This window comes from Orcinus orca, chromosome 16 (assembly GCF_937001465.1).
Source record: "Orcinus orca chromosome 16, mOrcOrc1.1, whole genome shotgun sequence".
Lineage (NCBI taxonomy): Eukaryota > Metazoa > Chordata > Mammalia > Artiodactyla > Delphinidae > Orcinus > Orcinus orca.
In genome coordinates this window covers 27,390,578-27,412,517 of record NC_064574.1, presented here as the reverse complement: position 1 = coordinate 27,412,517, position 21,940 = coordinate 27,390,578, and the positions used below count along the sequence as shown (strand labels likewise).

Sequence of the window (21,940 nt, the reverse complement as noted above, 5' to 3'; positions counted from 1 at the left end):
GTAATCGTATCTACCTCATCCGGTTGTTCTGAAGATCACGTGAGTGAACCTACACAGGAGCACTTAGAGGCCCTGCACGTGTGATGAGTACTGTATAGGCATTAGTATTTTTGCTTCCTATAAGAGGCAGGCTGTCAACTAGATGCTGAAGGAGAGAAATGGAAGAGAGGAGGGCCAGGTCAGAAGAGGAGGACAGGCAGACACAAGGCAGCAAGACTGCGGAAGGGGCTCCCACTCTGGTTTTTGCTAGCCTTGGACAGACAATCCCAGCATTTGCTCACTTAAGAAAACATCACTCATTTTGAACAGTAATCTGTTCACATAGTTTTGGGTTCAAATAAAAAAGTAAAAAGGTATGCAGCGATATCTTTCTCCCATCTCTGGTCCCCAGTTTCTTATTCTGCCAAAGAAATCCTTATGTGTGTAAAGGGAAATTTTATATATTAGGTATATTATGTTCTCTATTATAAATCTTAACCCCTTTTGCACAAATGGTAGCATCATCTACATGCTATTCTGCACCTTGCTTTTTCTCCTCCCACTTTGTAGGTTGCTTCTTGTCAGTTCATTCACAGCTTCCTCCATATTTTTTACAGTTACACAATTTCGCACTGTTCAGACGTGCTGCATTCTCAAGCCATTTCCCCACTCCTCTCAACAGGGGGCAGGAGTTGATTTCTCCATTTGATAATTAGAGGAGCTGGACCATGGAGTGGGGTTGGAGTGACTGGACGGGTCACCACAGTCAGGACCTGAACCCAGACATCCACTCCAGATCTATTTCCAGTGCACTCAGCTTGGGGCTAGTTCTCAAGCACCCCACAGAGAAAGGCTCTGGGCAGATAGCCCCTGGGTAATGGAAGGCCCTTTGGATCATACCTCTCTGCATCCTATCTCCACTTGAACACCTCGGGCTGGAGTGGCCCCTGGGTCACCATTGTGGTGGAGGATCCTAGGATCCTTCCAGGCGGGCCATTGAAAAGACCTGGATCAGCTCAGGGGAGGGGCGTGAGAGCACTGACCATCTCTCACAGCCGCTTGGGGCAGCCTCCGTCTCCCCAGGGGCCCAGGAAGAAGACATTTTCAAAAGAAAACACTTTCAGGCCCATGGGTGTGTTGAGCAAGTGCCCCTGAGACCATTTTTTACCCCAAGATGCTCCAAGCAGATCCAGAGGCCAGGGGCAGGGCTTGTGGACACCGAGCTGGGCGCTGGGGTCAGGGTGATTACCTGTGGGCCTGTGTGGTTCTAACCAGGCTCCGGGGAACCCCAGGAGATGCAGGCAGAGCCAGAGCCTGGCCTGGGCATAGCCTTGCCCTTCAGCCCTGCCTGAGAGCCCCTCTTCTTCAAGCCCCCCCACATCTTATCTAAGCCAGAGATACCAGGCAAAGCCTGGGAGAAGGCTGCTCCCCCAGGGCCCCAGGTGCCCCCTCCCTCTTTCTCTTCCTGCTTGTTCCAACACCACTCTCCCCCCAGTCAGTTCATGGGAAGAATGCCGTGTCCTCTGAATGGGGGCCAAGAGTGACAGGTGGTGGCAGTCTGAGCTGCATGGCCCCTGGTGTAAGAGATCCTCTCCTCCGCCCCCACCTCCCTGCCTGTGCCCCTGCCTCCGCCTCTGCCCACCCGGCCCAATCCCTTACAACTGCCCCAGGACTGCTCCTGGGCAGCCGCTGCGAGACAGACAGACACCAGATTGCCTCTCTCTGCTCCAGGTGCCTCTCTCCCCTCAGTCAGCTGGCCCTGGCCTCCTTTCAGCCAGACAGGAGGAGGAATCCTGCAGTCCGACACACCTTTCTCTTCTTTCTGCAGCTAGAAAGACTTGAGTTAGACAAGCAGAAGCACACGCCTCCCTGCCTCATGGCGACAGAAAACGGAGCAGTGGAACTGGGAATCCAGAGCCCATCAACAGGTGCCAAGCTGGGGCAGGAGATGGAGGGAGGAGCTTGGGAAGGGGTGTTTGTTTGAATCCAGAGTTGGGCCTGTTCCTCAGGGGGAATTCTGTGCCTGAGGCCTCCTTTATGGTGCATGGAGGACCAAGAAATCAGGGTTATCTCTGGTACAGTGGGGCTGGATCAAGGGCCAACATGAAGCCTTCCCCAGAGAGACTGGGAAAACATGAAGTCCCCATTGTTGGCGCCTGAACACTCAGGGCGAGGGATGGCAGGGGCATCAAGGCCCACCAGGAGACCAGAGCCTCCTACACAGGGCCGCCGAGGTCTTGGCAGCCCACCTCTAGAGCCCATGGAGTGGCCCCAGAGGCTCAGTGGGACAAGCCCTTGCCAATTGTGGCCTGGGTGGGGACCTGGGCCTGGAGCTGGTCTCCGGCCAGCCTAGCTGGGGAAGGAGGTGTAGGAGGGTGGATCCTGACTGGTGTTTCACCTCCTTTGCAGACAAGGCACCTAAAGGTGCAGCAGGTGAAGGACCCCCAGCTGCAGAGAAAGACCCTGATCCCCCAAACCCAGAGAAAGAACTTGGTCCCCCAGACCCAGAGAAAGAAATTGGTCCCCCAGACCCAAAGGAAGAACCTCATCCACCCACCATGAAGAAAGATGCTGAAGCCCCAGCCCCAGAGAAAGGGGATAGTGCCTTGGCCCAACCCTCAACCAGCAGCCAGGACCCCAAGGGAGAAGGACACCTGGGTGGGGGGCCTGCGGAGGGCAGTGCTGGGCAGCCGGCCGCCCTGCCCCAGGAGACCGCGACAGCCGAGGTCAGTGTCAAGAAGCCCGAGACCAAGCAGGGGACCCCAGGCAGCCAGGACCTCGGAGAACCCAAGCTGCACAAGAAGGCAGCAGAGGGCCAAGCAGCAGCCAGGAGGGGCTCACCCGCCTTTCTGCACAGCCCCAGCTGCCCTGCCGCCATCTCGAGGTGAATGGCCCCTGGCTGGGAGCGGGGAGGGGCCCTGCAGTTCCTCTGTCTTGGGCACCGTCATCACACTCAGTGCTAGATGGGGTAGTTCTGATGTTCACCTCCCTCTGTCCTGGGCATCGGCCTGACCACTTTGTCTCCCTGCAGAAACCAGGATTTTGTGATAGTTCGCAGAAGCCTGGAATGTCAGGCAGGAGAGGTCCTCAAAGACCTCTTCTCCAGGCATCTGGAGTCCAGAGTTCCCCTTACCCCATGAACTTGGGTCTCACCAAGGGCAGGACTGAGATGTCAGGAGGAAAAGATAACCTGTCTGCTTAATAGAATTATTGGTATAATATGGAAAGATGACTAATAACCAGACTGATAGATCATTACCGATACTCTTAGAACCATAATATAGCACCAGTCTCATGGTGCAATCCGTTATCCTTACCTGAATGCCAGTCATATTACTGAGGTTATTAATGATGTATTTATCATAAGCCACAATAATAACACTTACCATATCAGTTTGAATTATGTGGTAATATAAATTAATATCATTGATACATTATCAATTGCATCACCACAGTTTTATGAATCAAGAGCTACATAACCTTCCTCATTGTTGCCACATAATGATTAACCAAATCAACAATCCTGTTAACAGTTATTAATGATCTATTAGTGCATTGATACTCAAGATAACAACCACAGACATGGGAATTCCCTGTTGGTCCAGTGGTTAGGGCTCCGCGCGTCCACTGCAGGGGGCACAGATTAATCCCTGGTCGGGGAACTAAGATCTCGCATGCCATGTGGCGTGGCCAGGAAAAAAAAACCCATAGACGTTTATGGTATTATTAACATCCCTTGATTTTGTATGAAGTGAATTCAGATGCATTACCCCGCGCGTGTGGGGTGGGGGCAGGGTCGTATTAGCTCCAGATTGCAGATGGGGCTCTGGGAGACCTGCCTGCTGGCTGTGGCTGCTGAGGGCGTCACCTCTGTGTTCTCACTTCTAGCCCTGAGAAGCCGCTGGCTGAGAAGCCCCCAGATGAGGCATCAGAACTCATCTTTGAAGGGGTGCCCGTGACCCCAGGCCCCACGGATCCTGAGCCAGCCAAGGTAGCAGAAGGAGAGAAGAACCTCCCGGAAGGCAGCCAGAAGGAAACAGAAGAGAAGGTTCCAGGCCAGGCTGGCCAGGCTGAGGTGCAAGGGGACACCTCGAGGGGGATCGAGTTCCAGGCTGTTCCCTCGGAGAGATCGGAGGTGGGACAGGCCCTCAGTCCCACAGCCAGGGAGGAGGACTGCTTCCAGATTTTGGGTAGGCCGGGGCTGCCCTGGGGCTGAGGTAAGAGGCAGCGGGCTCCCCATGTCTCCCCACTTAGAGGACTCAACCCTTCTGAGCTGCCTCATCCAGCCTGATCCATCTGTCACCCAACCCCAGGAAGTACGAGTTCCTGGTCCCCTTTGAGAGATGGGGAAACGAGGGCTAAAAAAAGGGAAGTGGGGCACCCCAAACCCATAGCTAGAACAGGATATGAACCTGTCAGGACAGCCTGACTCCAGAGCTCACTTTTTACTTTCTTCTACTTTGACTAAAATGGGGCTTTTAAAAAAAAATCAGGCACGTTATTGGAGCAACACCAATTCTCTGGACAGTGGGATTTGAAGTCAATCTGTAGAAAGGCTCAAGTGCCAGGCTTTGGTAGTTAAACTGCATCCTGGGCGGGTGGGGAGGCTCCTGGGAGCCATAGAGGGTTCTTGAGCTGAAGAGCACAGGTGTGTGTGTGGTGGGGGGAGGGTGACCAAGGTAGCTGGGCACGTGAGATGGGGCAGGACTGTGGAATGGCCTTAAGTGACGACGGTTTATTCAGCGGGCAGCAGGGAACCACTGAGCATGAGTGAGCTTGGCGAGCAGGTGAATAGGAAAAGGGCCTGGGCAGGAGTGTGGCAGGGCTGGGGGTGGGTTGAGATGGGGTCAGGAGAGCCCAGAGTGTCCTGAAAACCCCCCTTCTCCAGGCTGAGGTGCCCTGGGAGACCCGCCAACCTGCCTGGTGAGCGGCACAGTGCCACCCAGACAGGGTGGGAGGGCCTAGGCGGCTGGGCGGCAGCCAGGAGCCCTGCCTCCTCCCCTGAGCAGCGGCCCAGACCTCCGGGCCCACTCCACCCTGCGATCACATCCTCGAGTGACGGACCTGAACAACCTCCAAGGGCCGCCTGATTTATCACCGGCTTCCCTGCGGCCTCTTGCTATTTATAAAGAGATTTCCACTCCCCATGACTCAGCCTGTCTGTCCCCATGCTGTTCCCCATGCTGTTCCCCATGCTGCCACTAGGTGGCAGCCTCTCCCTACCAACATCTCCATCCCTGGCCCACCCCCGCCCCACCCCACCCCCAACTCTGCCTCTGGGCCAGGTCCAGGTAGGACACCCATTCCACAACTGGTGAGAGCTTGCAGTGTTATTAGAGGGGATGGTAGGCAGGTCCCATCCCCCACCGCAACAGACATAGTAACCCCTATCGGGCACTCCACCATTATAGATGCCTTTTTTTTTTTTCTTTAATGGAAATGCAGATAGCTTGGGATGGAGTCTTCATACCTTATAATGTGGGAGGGTCCGAGAAGTCCAATCAGCCGTCCCCACTGTTGTGCCGGGAGAAGCTGAGCCCCCCTCTGACAGAGGCAGAGGCCTCCCAAGGAGGGTGTGTGTTGGTAGCAGAGCTGAAATTGGAAACTAGGCCCCTAGCCCCTATCCTGGAGCCAGCTGTCCCCCAGGTATCACTCGCTGAACTTCCCTGGATGGGGCTCAGGCCAGGCAGGAGGGTGTGGTGGCAGGGTGGGTCCTCAGCAGCCCCGGCACTGACTGTGATGGCTTTGCTCTGCTCTACAGATGACTGCCCACCACCCCCGGCCCCGTTCCCCCACCGCATCGTGGAGCTGAGGACTGGGAACATCAACAGTCAGTTCAGCCTGAACTCCAAGGAGGCACTGGGCGGGTGAGAGCCGGGGCCTCAAGCCCCTGGCCCACCAGCAGGAAAGCATCAAGCCCCCAGGCCTTACATCTTCCCCATGAGAGGCCCAGACACTCCGACTGGACATGAGCCAAGTGGACAAAATTGGTTCCACATGGTCACACTTGTGTGCAGCCTGTCACATGGCTGGTGTGTCACTGTCACTCACACAAACACACCACTGGTCATTCAGTGTCTCCCATAGGAAGCATATAGTATTTTCCTGTCTGTCTCAGTTGCAGGCACCACTGACCGCTCAAGGCGACTCCTGCTTTGTCAAAAGTCCTGAAGGTGCCCTCCCCCAGGGCCCAGGGCCCCTCCCTGCCACAGTCTGCGAGCTGCACATCAGCGGCCATCCTTTGATGAGCCTACCCTTCCTGGGCCTGAGGTCTATGTGGTTCAGCCATTGTCCCTGCAGTAGAGCTCACAGTTTCTGGAGGGAATCGGAGCTGGCTGGGATGTGCGCCCCCATCTCACAGGGAACAGAGCACAGCCCCTCACCCCATGGCCCTTAGAACTCCCTCATTCCCAGCCTCTTCTCTCTCCAGTGGCAAGTTTGGAGCAGTCTGTACCTGCACAGAGAAAGCCACAGGCCTCAAGTTAGCAGCCAAGGTCATCAAGAAACAGACACCCAAAGACAAGGTAGTGGGGGTCTGGCTGTGTGGGAGGGGGAGGGGATCCTTGGAGTGGGTGCCTCTCACCTCCCTCCACCCACCCATCTGCACCAGGGGCCTGGTGTACGAAGCTTAATGCACTGAAGATATCACACAGATAGACAGACAGACAGACAGGTAGCCCTGCCACAGGGGCCTGATGCCCCTGACCATAAACTTGACCCCGCGGTTAGTGAATTTATCCTGGGGACTTAACCCCTTCATGCCCTCTGTTCGGTTCAAGTCAATAAGTGCCGATAAGCGCAGGCTCTGGGCCAGGCCCTGTGCTGGTGCTGGAGGTCTCAGAGGGAAGTCAGTTGGTCCCTGCCCTCAGAGAGCACCAGCATAAACAGGCCTCGAGGGCTCTGCCTCTAACACCCAGCCCAGGCCCGCTTCAGAGCAGTGTTTGTTCAAGGAGTGAATGAGTGGCTGAATGAATGAGGCAGAGGCTCATGTGGAGTGAGTCGGGTGTGTGAGGAGGTGATGGTGACCTAGCAGGCTGGCATGGTGGGAGCTGTAACTCAGGAAAGCTAGGGTGGGGGGTCACAAAGGAGGCTCCTGACTCACCTGTGGGTTCAGGGAAGCTTCTCCTGAATGAAGACTTTGAAGAAGGAGGAGCTGTTTTCCAGTGGGGAAGACAGGGGAGAGAGTTTCAAACAGAGACGACTGTGGAAAGAAAGGCCTGAGGGCCAGAAACGGCAGGTACCTGCTGGGAACGCTTGAGTCAAGGTCAAGGCCAGGGGAGCAGAGACAGCAGAAGCCTGGAGAAGCAGGAGAAGCAGGTCCGGAGGAAGTGCTGCAGCCCTGAATTCCTCACCGTGGCTCTGAGCTCATATGAACAGCATGGATTTTCTATGTGACTCTGTCTTTCTCTGTCACTTCCACTTGACGGGGCCTGGATCCATGTTATTGACTGCTGGGTCCAAGGCCTCTATCATGGACCTGGCTCAGCATAGATGCTCAAGACACATGTACTGTGTAAATTAATTGGAGTCAGCTGTTGATTAATTAATTATTGGGCACTTTTTCTGTGCTGTTCAATTTGCCAGGTGCTAGGAAAATGGTAGTAAACAAGTCCTGACGTGCTAGAGAGCAGGGACAGAGGCTAAAACCAAACTAAAACAAAAAGCATGGTGTCAGGACCTGAGAAGTGTTAGGAAGAAAAGTAAAGCCAAGTAGGAACAGGGTCGATGGGGGCCGTTCAGATGGATCAAGTGAGGTTAGGCCTCTCTGAGGAAGTGGCCTGGAAGGTGAGATATCAACCAAGGAATGGAATAACGGGAAAAACGGAGCAGTCCAGGTAGTTGATCCAATGCTCTGGGGGCATAGTTCCGGGGAGAGACCTGATCTGTAGCATTTGCCAATTTCCCTGGTGTAAATATTCCTACCATTGTTGATTTCACAGATGTGACCACTGGTTTGCAAACTTTCTGAAAGTGACAAATAATGGCAGCTGAGACTAGGAAGGCAGTGATGGGGGAGGTGAGAAATTATTGGATTTGTAATCTAGCTTAAGGATAGAGTCAAAGGATTTACTGATGGGTTGGATGAAGGGTGTGAGGAAGTGAGAATAAGACAGGAATCTAGGAAAGCTCCTAACTTTTTGTCCTGCACACCCAGGTGAAGAGTGATGGTCTTTTGCTGATGGGCAAGCTGGGGGCAACTCAATTGTGGGGAAGGGGTGGTATCAAGAGTTTAATTTTGGACATGAGAGATTTGAGATGCCTGTTAGTCAGACATTCAAGGGGAGGGAAGGTAGGCAGTTGGAGAGATTGGTGTCTGGAGTTTAAAGGAGCACTCAGGGGTGGAGATACGGATTTGGAAATCAATCACATTTGGATGGAATTTCAAGTCCTGGTACTTGAGGAGAACGCCCGGGTGGAGAGTATAGAGCGGGTAGTGCTGAGCAGGGAGGATGGAGCCCACTATTCAGCCAGGGGGAAGAGAAGAACCAGCAAAGGAAAGGTGTCCCAGCAGGAGCGACTGTGTGGTGAGGACACAGGCTTGAGGGTGGGGAGAGGTGGGAGGTGAGGAGACCAGCGAGGAGGAGGTGGGCAGTGGTCCAGGCAAGGCCCAACAGGTCTGGTCAAGGGCGAAGGTGTGGAGGGTGGAGGGCAGGGAGTAATGATGCTCGGATGGTACCCCTGACTTCCCGGGTCCCCAGGAAATGGTGATGCTTGAGATTGAGGTTATGAACCAGCTGAACCACCGCAACCTGATCCAGCTCTATGCAGCTATTGAGACCTCGCACGAGATCGTCCTCTTCATGGAGTAGTGAGTGCCATCAGTGGGGTGGGGCCTGGGGAGGGGGCAGCGGGCCCTGAAGCAAGCCTGCAGAGGGGTCTGTGCACACAGCATCGAGGGCGGCGAGCTCTTCGAGAGGATTGTGGACGAGGACTACCATCTGACTGAGGTGGACACCATGGTGTTTGTCCGGCAGATCTGCGACGGGATCCTCTTTATGCACAAGATGAGGGTTCTGCACCTGGACCTCAAGGTACTGGGGTGGGGGCTCCCGGGAGGGGTCGGGAGCGGCCTCCAACCACCTGAGACCAGCGTCGCAGCCAGCCATCCCTCCATCCCCTAACCCCTCCTCCTCCTCCATCCAGCCTTCCATCTGTAGATTCAAAAAGGGTGTATTGAGGGCTTCCCTGGTGGCGCAGTGGTTAAGAGTCCACCTGCCGACGCAGGGGACGCGGGTTCGTGCCCCGGTCCAGGAAGATCCCATATGCCACGGAGCAGCTGGGCCCGTGAGCCATGGCCGCTGAGCCTGCGCGTCCAGAGCCTGTGCTCCGCAACGGGAGAGGCCACAACAGTGAGAGGCCCGCGTACCGCAAAAAAAAAAAAAAAAAAAAGGTTTTATCGAGCATTTAGTAAGTACCAGGAGTCAGGGGACACATCAGAGAGCAAAAAAGACTTGGTCCCAGCTCTCAGGAGCTGCTAGTCTGGTACTAAGTACTTGCTGAAAGGGTCTCTTGCCCCACACTCAGTGTCTCACATGTGAAACTTGTTGATAAGCGTTGCAAAAGCGCTTGCCTCAGTGCAGGCCTCTGACAGGCACTGCGAATGTTTGTTCATTTATTCCACAAATATCTGTTGAGGGCCTACTAGACGCCAGGCAGTGTTCTAGGTGGTGGAGATCCAGTGGTGAACAAAATAGATAAAAACGCCTGCCCTCATGGAGCTTACATTCTAGAAGGGGAGTCAGAAAAACACATCAGCAAGTATAGTGTCAGTGCAGCAATACACATGTGGCAGGTGCTAACGAAATGTGTAGTGAAAGATTATGTCTCTCTTCTGACTTGCTCATTAGTACCCTGCATGTAGCAGTTCAGGGAGAGCAAATAGATTTCATGCATCCCACCAACTCTGATCAGCTGGCAGTGGCTGTCTGGAGCTGAGAGACGTGGCCGTGGCGTGGAGTGGGCAGGAGCCCCATGAGTAGCGGGTAGCTCCATCCTTATGGCAGGTGTTAATGTTTGTGGGATCAGTGGCAAGGCTAGTGGAGAAGATGAATTCTGAACACTGATGTGGCTTAGCAAAGTGGATGGTCCTTTCATTCATTCACTTGGTAGATACGTACCAAGTACCTGCTCCTGTGCTACTGTGCACAGTGCTGGGCATGGGCATTACCATCAAGATCATGAGGACACGCCCCTGTCCCATGGAGCCTACAGGTCATAGGGGAAACAGACATTCATACAGTAATAACCCAATGAATAGATCATTTTAAACCATTAAAAGTGTTATGAAAAAGTACGTGAGAGTAATGGGGAAACATACAAGGTGTAACTGGAGAAGCAGGCAAGGGCTGGAGCATTCGAGGTCCAAAGCAGGAGATGCTCCCGCTGCTGTGGGCTAACACCTCCACCGTGCTTACTAGGGGTCAGAACTGCTCAGGGTGTGTGACAGCCCATTGGGTCAGGTGTGCTGTTATCATCCCCACTGACAAGCGAGGAAGCGAGGAGGGTAAAGAGATGAGTTTCAGTGGGGCCACCGTGGCAGCAGGGCATTTAGGAGGCGGTCATAATAAGCCAGGAGAGAGATGATGGGTCTGGAACCAGTGGCAGTGGGGGAGGGATGGGAAGTGGTCAGATGATGGATGCATTCTGAAAATAGAGCCAGCTGGGTTTCTGATGGTTTGGATGGGGGAGGGCGGAGGGAAATGAAGGAGTGTGGGTGACTCCTGAGTTTCTGGACAGAGTGGGTGCCTGCGTGGTGGCATCGGAGCCTGCCCTTCTCCCGTGAAAGCCATTTTCTTTGGGGTAGGGCAGGGTCTCCAATTAAAATGCAGTGTCCTGGGAAGAAGGTCAACCTTAAGTCTCTGTATCCTAAAGTGTGTTTTTTTTCCAGGAAAGCAGTAAGTTTTTCATCAATAAAGGGTTTCACGTCAAGTCACTTGGGTGAACCATAGCCTGAAGGCACTTCCCAGGGCTCTGGCTGCAGGGCTTTTCAGGAAGTCCCCTGTCCTCCAAAAGGAGGTCTGAATCTGTCTCATTTCCCCTACCAATTGTGTCCTGGGGCCTTTCTTTCCTTTCTCCCTTTCGGGGAGCACTGGGTTGGGCTGCTGAAGTCACTAGCATCCTGCTCTGAATGAGTGCAGCAGTGTGAAAGGAACTTCAGAAAACCTATCAGTTGGGGCCTCAGATCAGATGCACACAAAGCCCAGACGAAGAACAGAACCCCATTAAAAGAGGCGGAGGCCCCGGGGAAGTGGAGGACTTCTGCCCGTCACAGGGGTCAGGGGCAACTCCCTCCCAGCCGTGTGTAGCCATGCGGCTGGGGCTTCCAGTGTTTCAGGAGGTGCTGAAAATCAGGGGTTTTGTGCAAAATCTGCCTTTTAACCATTGTTAACTACTTACGATGTTTCTGCCCCGCAACCTCAGATTAGTCCTCTGTCCTTGTGTTACATGAAGAGGAAATGGAGGCCCAGAGTGGGAGGGACTAGCCTTGCATGTGACTCACATATTCACCTGTGCTTGGGGCACAGGATTTCTGGGAGCCTTGGTTGAGTGTCTGCTGGGCGCTTTGTTAGACGCTGAGGGTGGGGAGCAAGGAGGCCTGGAGAAGGTGGTTCCTGCCCTGGAAGAGCCCCTCTCGGGCGTCAGGATCCTCCTCTTTGCCTGGAGCAGGCAGGTCTGAGGGTCTCTGATGGGCTGTCCACTCTGGCAGCCTGGGCCTCTAGTCCCGGGAGCCTGGGACTTGGATGGACCTGGGCGGGGAGGGAGGGTGAGCTAGGTCAGAGGTCAATCCAGGCCACCCCCTTCTCCTCAGCCAGAGAACATCCTGTGTGTCAACACCACGGGCCATTTGGTGAAGATCATTGACTTCGGCCTGGCACGGAGGTACGACCTGGGTGGGTGGCATGGCAGGGCCAGCCTCGAGGTGGGCAGGGCTGGGGGAAGGTTGGAGGGTGTCTGGGAATGGCCTGGGAGTTGTGCTCTGAGCTCTTGGCCTCACCTCCAGGTATAACCCCAACGAGAAGCTGAAAGTGAATTTTGGGACCCCAGAATTCCTGTCACCTGAAGTGGTGAATTATGACCAAATCTCTGATAAGACAGACATGTGGAGCCTGGGGGTCATCACCTACATGCTGTGAGTCCTGAGGGTGCCTGTTGTTTATGGGGTTGGGGCACATGGGTGGGCAGCTGAGGCCTAGATTGCTTCCACCTCCCCACTCCCTCAGTCAGGGGTTTGTGGGGCGTTGGGCATGCTAGGGCGAACCAGGAAAGGGAACTCTGTACCCATTTTATAGATGGAGAAACCAAGGCCCCCAAAGGCATAGTGTCCCAGCCCAGGGCTCTGGGCAGCAGAGCTTTGATGACCCAGTGCACTCATCATTCCTCTTCTTCACTCTAACCCTGGGAAGCTGGGATGATTATGCCCATTTTACAGATGAGAAGAGTGAGGCTCAGAGAGGGGAAGTGACTTGCCCAAGGTCACCCAGCCAGATTCAAACCCAGGTCTGTCCCATATGAGAGGCTGGGGGTCTTTTCAGTGCATGGTGCTGCTTCCTAGGCTCTGTCCCCATCCCTGACCCAATCTCACCTCCCTGCTCCCTGCCAACCCCTCCCTCTAGGCTGAGTGGCCTCTCCCCCTTCCTGGGAGACGATGACACCGAGACCCTGAACAACGTTCTATCGGGCAACTGGTACTTTGATGAGGAGACCTTTGAGGCCGTGTCAGACGAGGCCAAAGACTTTGTCTCCAACCTCATCGTCAAGAACCAGAGGTGAGGCTCACCCCAGGACACGAACCCCGTGTGTGCAAGCCCAGTGTGTGTGTGTGTGTGTGTGTGTGTGTGTGCCCGCTGGGCGGGAACTGGGCCAGGAGGCCAGTGGGGTGGTGCCTCCCTGGCCTGCCACCCACCCTCACCGCACTGCCCCCTCCCCACAGAGCCCGGATGAACGCTGCCCAGTGCCTCGCCCACCCCTGGCTCAACAATCTGGCAGAGAAAGCCAAGCGCTGTAACCGACGCCTCAAGTCCCAGATCTTGCTTAAGAAATACCTCATGAAGAGGCGCTGGAAGGTACCACAGAACTGAGGGTGGGGCGGAGCGGGGGATACAGGGCAGGAAGAGTCCTGGCCCCACTAGCCCTGTGTCAGCCGGTTCGGTCTGGAAAACAGAATTGGCTTTTCTCTTCTTGTCCTGGGCTGGCTACTGCCCTGGGTAGTGGCCCTCCACCCACCCATCTCCACCGTAGGGAGGGGTGTCCATTTGTGTCTCGGGCTCAGGAAAAGGTCTCTGACCCCATCACAGGCTTCCTCCCCTCATTTCACAAATATTTCTTGAGCATACACTACCTCTAGGCACTGGGGATACAGCAGTGGACAAAGAGACAAGGATTTCAGGCTTTGTGGACTTGCTTTTGGTAGAGGATGGAGAGTTGCTAAAAGGAGTTAAGGAAGGGCTCTAGGAAAAAATAAGGATGGTCGGGAGTTCTGGGGAGAGGCTGCACTTCTTAGTAGGGTGGCCAGGGAGGGCACACTGAGAAGGAACATGTGAACAAAAACCTGAAGGAGGTGAGGGCTGAGCCAGGCTGGTATGGGGGGAAGAGTGTGCCAGGCAGAGGGAACAGCTGGTGCAAAGGCCCTGAGGCAGAAGCACGGTGGTCAAGTGTGAGGAACAGGTAGGAAGCCAGCACGGCTGGAGTGGAAGAAGCAAGGGGTAAGGGAGATGTCCAAGAGGATCGGGAGGCAGGGCGTGGAGGGACTCGGCCATGATGAGGGGTTTTTACTTGGAGTGAAATAGGAACCACTGTACTGCCTTGAGCAGAGGGGTACTCAGGTTGAATGAGGGAGGGAGTCCTGGAGGCTGCAGTGTCATGGCGCCCCCTGCGGCCATTTTGGGCACTGCGCCCTCCCTGGCATGGAGCCCTCCTGGAATGAAGGTGACCTTGGGAGACACTCAGCTGTCCTACAGCTTTCCCCCTGCCCTGCTGCTGACTGGGACCCCTCTCCCTCATCTCTCAGAAAAACTTCATTGCTGTCAGTGCTGCCAACCGCTTCAAGAAGATCAGCAGCTCAGGGTCACTGATGGCTCTGGGGGTCTGAGCCCCAGGAGCAGCTGAGGCCTGGATGCAGCCGCACAGTAGCCGGGGCTGAGGCCACACAGCCCAGAAGGCTGGAGCAGACGGGCCAGATTGCCGGGGCTGACTGGCCAGGACAAGGCTGCACCAGGCTGGGAGGCTCGGGGCTCCCGTGCCCCCGCGCAGTGACTGCTTCCCCGACGTGCGCTGCCTCGGATATGGCCTGACTCCATCCTGCTACTGCCTCCCCAGACAGGGCTCCGGCCCGTCAGCCACAGCCCAGATGCCACGGGCCCTGCCGAGACGCCGCCCGGCTCACCTTCTCGGAACTGCTGCTCTGGTGACCCCTGCTTGGCCTCACCTGGGGCATCCCTGGCCTGGGCTTGCTCCTAGCTAGAGCAGGAGGGCTGGGGCTCCTGGCATATGGGGTTTCTGCAGTTGGGGATGGGAGGTCCTTGGTGGGGCAGGAAGGCAGACGGCGATTCCTAAGGCGCAGCTGCCAGGGGAGACAGAGCAGGCTTTGTGAAGGAGGACCTCCATGCCCCCACCCGCCTCCCCACTCCCAACAGATAAGGCCTGACACACCATCTGGTCTGGCCCGGCCCCCGCCCACCTTCCTTGCGACCACCAACACACAGGAACTCTGTGTGAGAGAGAGGACACCCAGCCCGGGCCTGGTGGAGGGGGAGGGGAGAGGCCTGGAGGACAGGGGAGACCACCCCCGAGCTTTCCTGAAGGCCAAGCCAGCCCAACCCAGCCACTCCGGCCCCCATTCCAAGGGTCACCCACGGCCTCGGATGATGGCGTCAGCAGGCCCAGGAGGCGTGGGAAGGCCGTCGGCAGCCCCCAACCCGCTCTCAGCTTGTGCCTTGTAAATAAATGTACAGGTTGGAAGTGGCCTCCTTTCACGGTGTGTGTGCGCCCGGTGAGGCCTCAGCGGGCCACCGTTCACGGAACACTGCTGCGGGCCAGGCGCTTCAGCACCCTCAGGAGCCAGGCTACCCAGTGTGTGATCTAGGCAAGTGGCAGCCCGCTTTGTGCCTTGGTTTCTCATCTGTGAGAGGGAGGGCACAGCACCAGCCAACATTTAGGGGTGACATTACTGTGTGTCAGGCTCTATTTAAGTGCTTGTATGTCTATTAACTCATTTATGAGGTCATGAGGTAGATATTATTATTATTCCTCTTTTACAGAGGGGGAAACTGAGGCTTAGAGAGGGGAAGGAACTTGAAGGCCTTTCAACAAGTCAGAAGCCGGGGCTTGAACTGGACTCTTCTACCTCCCATAGCAAGGCTCTGCCCGCAAGCCCACTCTGCTTCTCACCGAACAAGGTGTAAGCAGAAAGCAGAGTCTCCAGGTGGAGCCAGAGGTTTGGGCCTGCAGTGGTGGGCATCCTCCAGGAGGCCTGGGGGAGACAGCTGTTCTCCGGTCCCTCCTATGGGCCCCAGCCCGCCTCACCCCAGGCCTGCAAGGCAGGGGAGGGGCGCCATCTGCTGGAGGGGGCAGCCCAGAGGGCAAGAGAGCTTAACCCCAATAGGGTGCAGCCTTTCTGGCTGTGAGGACAGCTGACTCAGAAGTGGGACTGGCTTAAGTGGGGCAGCTGGTCTGCCTGCTGGGGGCTTATTGGTTCCAGCAGGAATGGCAGTAACAACAGCTCACGTGCACTGAGTGCTCGCAGGGTGCAGCCCTGGCCCAGCTCTGCGTGTTCACGTGACTCTGCTTCCAGTGATCCTGCACGGTGGGCAGTGTTATGTCCATTTCTCCGATGGGGCAGCCAAGCCTCAGGAAAGCTAAGCCATTTGCTCAGGGTCACACAGCTAGTCAATGGCAGAGCCAGGATTTGTACCCAGACAGTCTGGGCCCAGAGCCCCTGCTCTTCACCACCACATTATCTGCCTCTGAGAAATCTTGGACGGAGACCTTGACCATTCATCCTTCCACCCCCTGCTTCCATGAATATTGGCTTGGAGGGCAAGGCCAGGTCGTCACCCCTACCCCTGCCCTGTTCCAGCAGATGGCTGCGGAGTCCCCCTACAGCAGGTGCCACATGAGGCAGGGTATGGGGGACTTTGGAATCTGAGCCTGCTGGGGCTTGCACTTGGGGCTTGGGGGGCCTGGGGAGCCTGGCTTAGGCTCTTGGTGGGAGATGTGCTTATGGGCAAGGCCTCTAGGGCTGTTGATCCCTGCCTGCCTGTCCGCCCGCCACCTGCTAGCTGGGCCAGGCCTGTGGTTTCCTCTGAGTTCTCTCAGCCTTGCTGGCCCCCGCCCAGGCTGAGCCTCGGCCACACAGCGTGATGATGAGGGATGAGTCACCGCCATAGTGGAGGGGTAAGGAAATGAGGTCCAGCCAGCACAGAGATCCAGGGCCTGGATCCAGCTAGGGAAACCGAGGCCAAAATGAGAAGGCTCCTCAGCAGAGACAGCAACAGCTGGGACTAGAACCCAGGACTCCTGCCTCCCAGCGCAGGCCTCAATTTCCTCCTCTATAAAATGCAAATGACAACCTCAGCTCCACTGTCCTCTATAAAATGCAAATGACAGCCTCAGCTCCACTGTCCTCTGCCACTCTGAGGGCCATTGTAACAATCCAGAGATGGGATAGGGTGCTCATTCACCCTATTTCACAGGTGAGGAAACAGGTTCAGAGAGGGAAAGTGAGCTGCCCAAGGCCACACAGCAAATTAACATGTCCTGGGAAGGAAGCCCACCCAGAACCATGGAACAGGGCTGACCACTGCCTCTATCCCTATCTGGTCCTGGGAGCACATCTTAGAAAGCTCTTTTTGATTCATCAGGTGCCTCCTTTGGGCCTCCCCTAGTCCCTGGAAGTAAAGGATATGAACTCAACAATATGGATGGGAAATGATGGGAATTCAGAGAAAATTTGCTCCCCCAGGGCCACAGAGCACACCCAGGAGAAAGCTGGTGTGGCAGCCCCTGGGGTGGGACTGAGTCTCAGTCTTTCTGTAGGCTGGGGCCCAGCCCCATGACCTGCACTAGCACTTCCATTCCCAGCAGCCTCTGAGCCACCCAAGAGAGGGAGTGGATCCATGCTCGTTTGGGCCTGCCAGCTGGAGCCAGAGCCAGGACCAAAGCTCCAGGTCTGGGTCTGGGGTTCTGCCAGTCCCGGGCAGCCGGCGGCAAGAATCCCCTGCCCCTTCCTTGGTGTGCCCTGCCCACCCCATGCCTGTGTTGTGGGCTCCCCCCTGACCGGCGCCCATCACAATGCCGATGCTGTAACCTTCCCTGCAAGGGGCTCTGTGCCTCACGGGGCCAGGACCACGAGCTCCTCCTGCACACTGTCCTGGGCCCCCCTTGTGGGCTCAGAAGGGTTAACACCCTCAACAGGACAGCTCCTCCCGACGGGTCCCAGCCCAGAGAGCGTTCCTCCAAGACTATTTCCTGCCTCTGGGCCTTGGCCAGGCCCACAGTGACCACCCCCATGGGTCTGAGGCCGCATCTGGTTTGGATTACACGAGGGCTGGTGACGTTGCCTTTTCCTGTCGGCGTCCAGTGGCCTCGAATTCCACTGGCCACCTTGGACCCAGCAGGGCAGCTGTGGGAAAAGATTCAGCCAGTGACAGGGCTGCCCCGAGGGTGTGAAGCAGCCAGGGCTGTCCTGAAGGATGTGCCCACCTGGACCAAGCGCCCGCTCGTGCAGCTGCCCACACACCTGTTCCTTCCTTCACTCTAATGGGTGTTATTTACCGAGCACCAGGCACAGTGCCAAGTGATTCCCATGTACGCAGTCATTTCATTTCCCCCCATGAGTGGGTATTTCCTTATCAGCGGTTCACAGATGAGGAAACTGAGGCACAGGGAGGTGATGGACAAGTCCATGGGGTCCCAGCTAGTAAATAGTGGGGTCAGGATGCAAAGCAGGTGGCCTGACTTCAGACTCATCCAATTACTTCACAGCTATTTCTTGAGGCCCTTTTCTGGGCCTGGCCCTAACCCAGAGCCTGGAGATGAATTAGTCATGGTCTCGGTCTTCAGGGAGTTCACAGCATCTGGAACCCCAGGGTTGGGAGGTTGGGGATCATGGTGAAGCTGGAAGGGTGTGGAAGAAGACACTAGCTTCTATTCTCTCCTCTCCAGTGGGAGTGACAGTCAAGCTGAGAGCAAAGAAGGAGCAGGCCTCTTCCAAATAGAGCGTGTGCTGCGGGGAGGGGGTGTTCCAGGCAGCTCCAAAGACTTGGAGCTGAGAACAACCTTGTCCTGGAGCATCCCAGGGGGCTTTTGCACATGAGGAAGCAAGAAGTAATCTGGAGAATTTGGTGGGAGTCTCAAATGCCAGGCTGAATTGGAGCCATAGGGGGCCATGGAAGGGTTCTGAACGAAGGAGGGACATGATCAGATCTGTGGTTTAGAAGGATCCCTGCAGCCAGGGATGTCAGTGAGGGAGAGACTGGAGGCAGGGAGGCCAGAGGGAGGTTGGGCCGTGTCTGCTTGAGGGGCTGTGAGGATTGTGGGGACAGGAGGTGGGAGCTGCAGACCTCATACACCGCCAGGGAGACAGGCTGATGACAGAGAGACTGGGTGCAGGTCAGGCAGAATGGGGTTCACATCTACTTATTTGCCCTCTCTGAGCCTCAGTTTCCTGTCTGTAAAATGGGATAATAGTACTTGCCTCCCAGGGTCAATGCAAAAGCGACATGAGCTGTGCAGATCTAGCACCTGGCCAGGCTGCTGAGCTTATGCTTGTTCCACAACTATTTCTCCAGCCCCTACTTTGTTCCAGACACTGTTCTAAGTGCTGGGGACAAGCAACCAATAGACAAAAACCCCTGGCCTGGCGGAGCCTCCTTCTGTTGGGAGACAGACCCTGGACAGCAATAATGAACTTAGAGCGCGTTGGTGGGGTGGATGGGGGATGCGGTGGTCAGCGAGTCTCAGAACAGAGACTGAAAGGCATGAGGGAGTGAAGATCAGTCCAGGCAGAAGGACTAGCAAATGCAAAGGCTGCTTGGAGTGGGGGCGGAGAGGGCAAGAGCAGCTGAAACCAGATCACACAGGCCTGTAAGGACTTGGCCTTTGGCTCTGAGTGAGCCAGGAAGCCCCTGGGCGGGTTCTCTGAGATTTAATCCATGGCAAATGGACTTATCCATTTATCCACTCAGCAAATCTTTATTGAGGGCCTGCTATATGCCAGCCAGTGGGTTAGGGAAGTGGATAAAGTGAGTAAGGCAGACCCAGCCCCTGCCCCCAGAGGCTTATGACACAAAGGCGGAGACAAGCAGAAGGGAATGCACACAGAGATGCAGAATTCCACATTGCAACAGGTGCCAAGTGGAGGAAACAAATAGGATGCAGAGGTGGAGAAAAATCTAGAGGCATCCAATCAGATAAGGAGGTGAGGGTTGTCTTCTCGGAGGAGGTGATGTTTAACTTGGGCTCTGGAGGCTGAGAAGTCAGCTAGTGGGGAGTGAGCATTCCAGGCCGAGGGAACAGCCAGTGCAAAGGCCTAGAGGTGGAAACACTCACAGAGGAGTCAGCTGCCTTAACTCAGCTCGGGAGGGTGAGCCTCCTGTCTGTCTCCCGGAGAGATCAGGGCACCAGAGGACTGTGGTCTGGCGGAGGCAGCCCTGGCCTTTCCAGGGGCCACAGGCAGGGTTCTGGCGGACTGTGGGACTAAATGGGACTCTGGTCTGTTTTTAGCCTGGAACCACTTCCTTCAGCCCCACCAGCTGCCTCCCTGAGTCACCACCCAATTACCAGCAGGGCAGGAACAGGGGATTAGACACCTGGGGGTCTGGACCTGTGGGGAAGGAGGTTTTGCCGTGTGCAACAAATGGGCAGAGAGGACTGGGCTGAGGGTACAAGGCCCTCCAGTGGGGCTGTTTCACGTTCCAGTAGTTGATGTACACTATTATATTAATTTCAGATGTCCCATTTCATTCGTGTTGACTGAATTGTACACATATCGTGCAAGGTGAGGTTTCCCGCATGCCAGTCCTGGGGGCTGAAATCATTGCCCCATTTTACAGATGAAGAAACTAGTACTCAGAGAAGTGAATCTACTTGCTCGAGGTCACACAGCAAGGAAGTAAAGATGCCAGGAATTGAATCCAAAGCTTTGTGTATATAACAACCTTCCCTCCCCCTGCATCTTCCCACCTCTGCAGCAGCTAGACCTTCCTGGTGGGTAAATCAGGTTAAGAAGACAAGCCCCCAGGGCCGAAATATTTATTTTACTTAAACACTTAAATTGCTGTTTCCATGTGTCAGACCCTGTTCGAAGCACTTTGCAAGTATTAATTCATGTAATCCTGACCACAATCCCATGGATATAGTACTGTTAGTGTCCACATGTTTTAGATGAGGGAAACCCAGAGAGGGGAAGCAACTTGCTCAAGGTCACACAGCTAGGAAGTGACAGCTGGGATCTGAAGCCAGTCAGTTGGAGTCCAGAGCCCCTGCTCTTAGCTGCTGTACCTACTGCCTCTGGGAGCCTGGCCTTTCAGGGGTGACGGGAGGCGACATTCTGGCTGAGGCCTGGATTCCTGGGTTTGTACACTCCCAGTAGGCAGACATGCCAGGCCGGCCGACACAACCTCCCCCCACCGTCTTCCTCATTTCTGTGGTGGCCTCAGAGTGCCCGCCCCGCCAAAGGAGAGCGTCTCCCCACCCTGGCCCAGGCGCTGTCTGGGGTGTGGGAAGGAGCTTGGAACTCAGGGCAGTGGAATGCCATAAACCAGGGAAGGAAGCTGGTGGGCGGAGAGGCGCAGGGAGATAAGATGTGGAGGGTGGAGGAGAGGCTGAGGAAGGCCCAGCCCTGTGGGTGGGGGTAGCCTCCCTGGAGGCCAGAGAGAGCAGAGACCAAAGGACCAGCAGGTGAAGAACTTCCTGACTGCCCTTCAGAGCTGCCAAACTTGGTCGGGAAGGGGCCGGCTCTGAAAGCAGCAGGCTCCCCTTTCCTGGAACCCGCCCCCCCCCCACCTGATATGAACTGCTTGGTGTAGAGGGGATTCAGAAATCAGGCAGGAGACGCCCTTTTAATTCTGATATTCCAAGAATCTGAGCTGCTGTGATTAAAAACTCTGGAATATTCTGAAATACCACTGATCCTACAATTTTAGATTTCGATTTAGCCTAACTCTACAAGGCCCCTCGGCACCCTGTTTTGCTCCGACCTGCTGAGGAGGAGTGGGGGCTGGGATCGCCTCCTGGAGACAGACCAGCCTCCATTGAGGAGAGTCAGATGGGGTGGCCCCTGTCCCCTAGAGCTCTACAGTTAAGGCAGCAGAGGGGTACTCCTGCCCTGCTGTGTGACCTTGGGCATGTCACTTACCTTCTCTGGCCTTGGTCTCTCCATCTGTGCCAAGGAGCTTTCTCTGGGTCGGCCCAGCTTAGGCATTCTGAATCTCTGCTAAGCACTGTCCACCCCTGGGTGGCCAGGCCAGAGGCAGGGGGTGTCTGTTGGTCATGGAAAGAATGTGAGGGCAGGAGGCCCAGTGGGTGGGGTCCCCAGGCTGGGCAGCAAGCAGAGGGCAACATGAGATCATGGTGTCTGGGCCTCCTGGTCCAGTATTTCTGGGGATGGGATCCCTTCCAGGCTGTCCCCCAGGTTAGACCCTCCCTGGGATCCGGATTCAAAGAGTCAGGCTGCCCTTTTCCCTCACCCTGCAACCTCCTCACTGGACAAAGGGAGTGAAATCAGGGCCCAGAGAGATGGGCACTGGTCCAGGCTCACACAGCAAGTCCAAGGCAGGCTCTGAGCCCAGGGCCCTGCTTAGGGACTGGGGCTGAGGGGACTGTCTTCACTTCTTGACTCTCTGGAGGGACCAGAGAGGGACATGGAGGGGGCTCATGCCCAGAGCTAAGTCTGTGCCTCTGTGTGCACTTGACCCCTCTGCATGTTCCCCCACCTCAGAGCATGGGCAGTTTTTTTCCCCCC

At 55.7% G+C, this 21,940-nt stretch overlaps 1 protein-coding gene across 1 annotated transcript; it reads left to right on the top strand.

Annotated features, from left to right (window-relative positions):
* Positions 1-1,564: 1,564 nt before the first annotated feature.
* On the top strand, positions 1,565-14,937 carry MYLK2 (myosin light chain kinase 2). Its single transcript, XM_004272696.3, has 13 exons — positions 1,565-1,710; positions 1,808-1,907; positions 2,389-2,863; positions 3,868-4,169; positions 5,741-5,846; positions 6,410-6,503; positions 8,679-8,788; positions 8,870-9,011; positions 11,789-11,859; positions 11,981-12,109; positions 12,594-12,746; positions 12,911-13,043; positions 13,988-14,937. Exons 2-13 carry the CDS (start codon positions 1,856-1,858, stop codon positions 14,066-14,068), a joined length of 1,848 nt encoding a protein of 615 aa, XP_004272744.1. The 5' UTR covers positions 1,565-1,710; positions 1,808-1,855; the 3' UTR covers positions 14,069-14,937.
* Positions 14,938-21,940: the final 7,003 nt, after the last annotated feature.

Excerpts from the sequence above, each read along its gene's own strand:
- MYLK2 (XM_004272696.3), top strand. The coding sequence starts at position 1,856 with ATGGCGACAGAAAACGGAGCAGTGGAACTGGGAATCCAGAGCCCATCA. Across the intron at positions 2,864-3,867 it reads TGCCCTGCCGCCATCTCGAG|CCCTGAGAAGCCGCTGGCTG; the intron begins GTGAATGGCCCC and ends TCTCACTTCTAG. Across the intron at positions 4,170-5,740 it reads GGACTGCTTCCAGATTTTGG|ATGACTGCCCACCACCCCCG; the intron begins GTAGGCCGGGGC and ends TCTGCTCTACAG.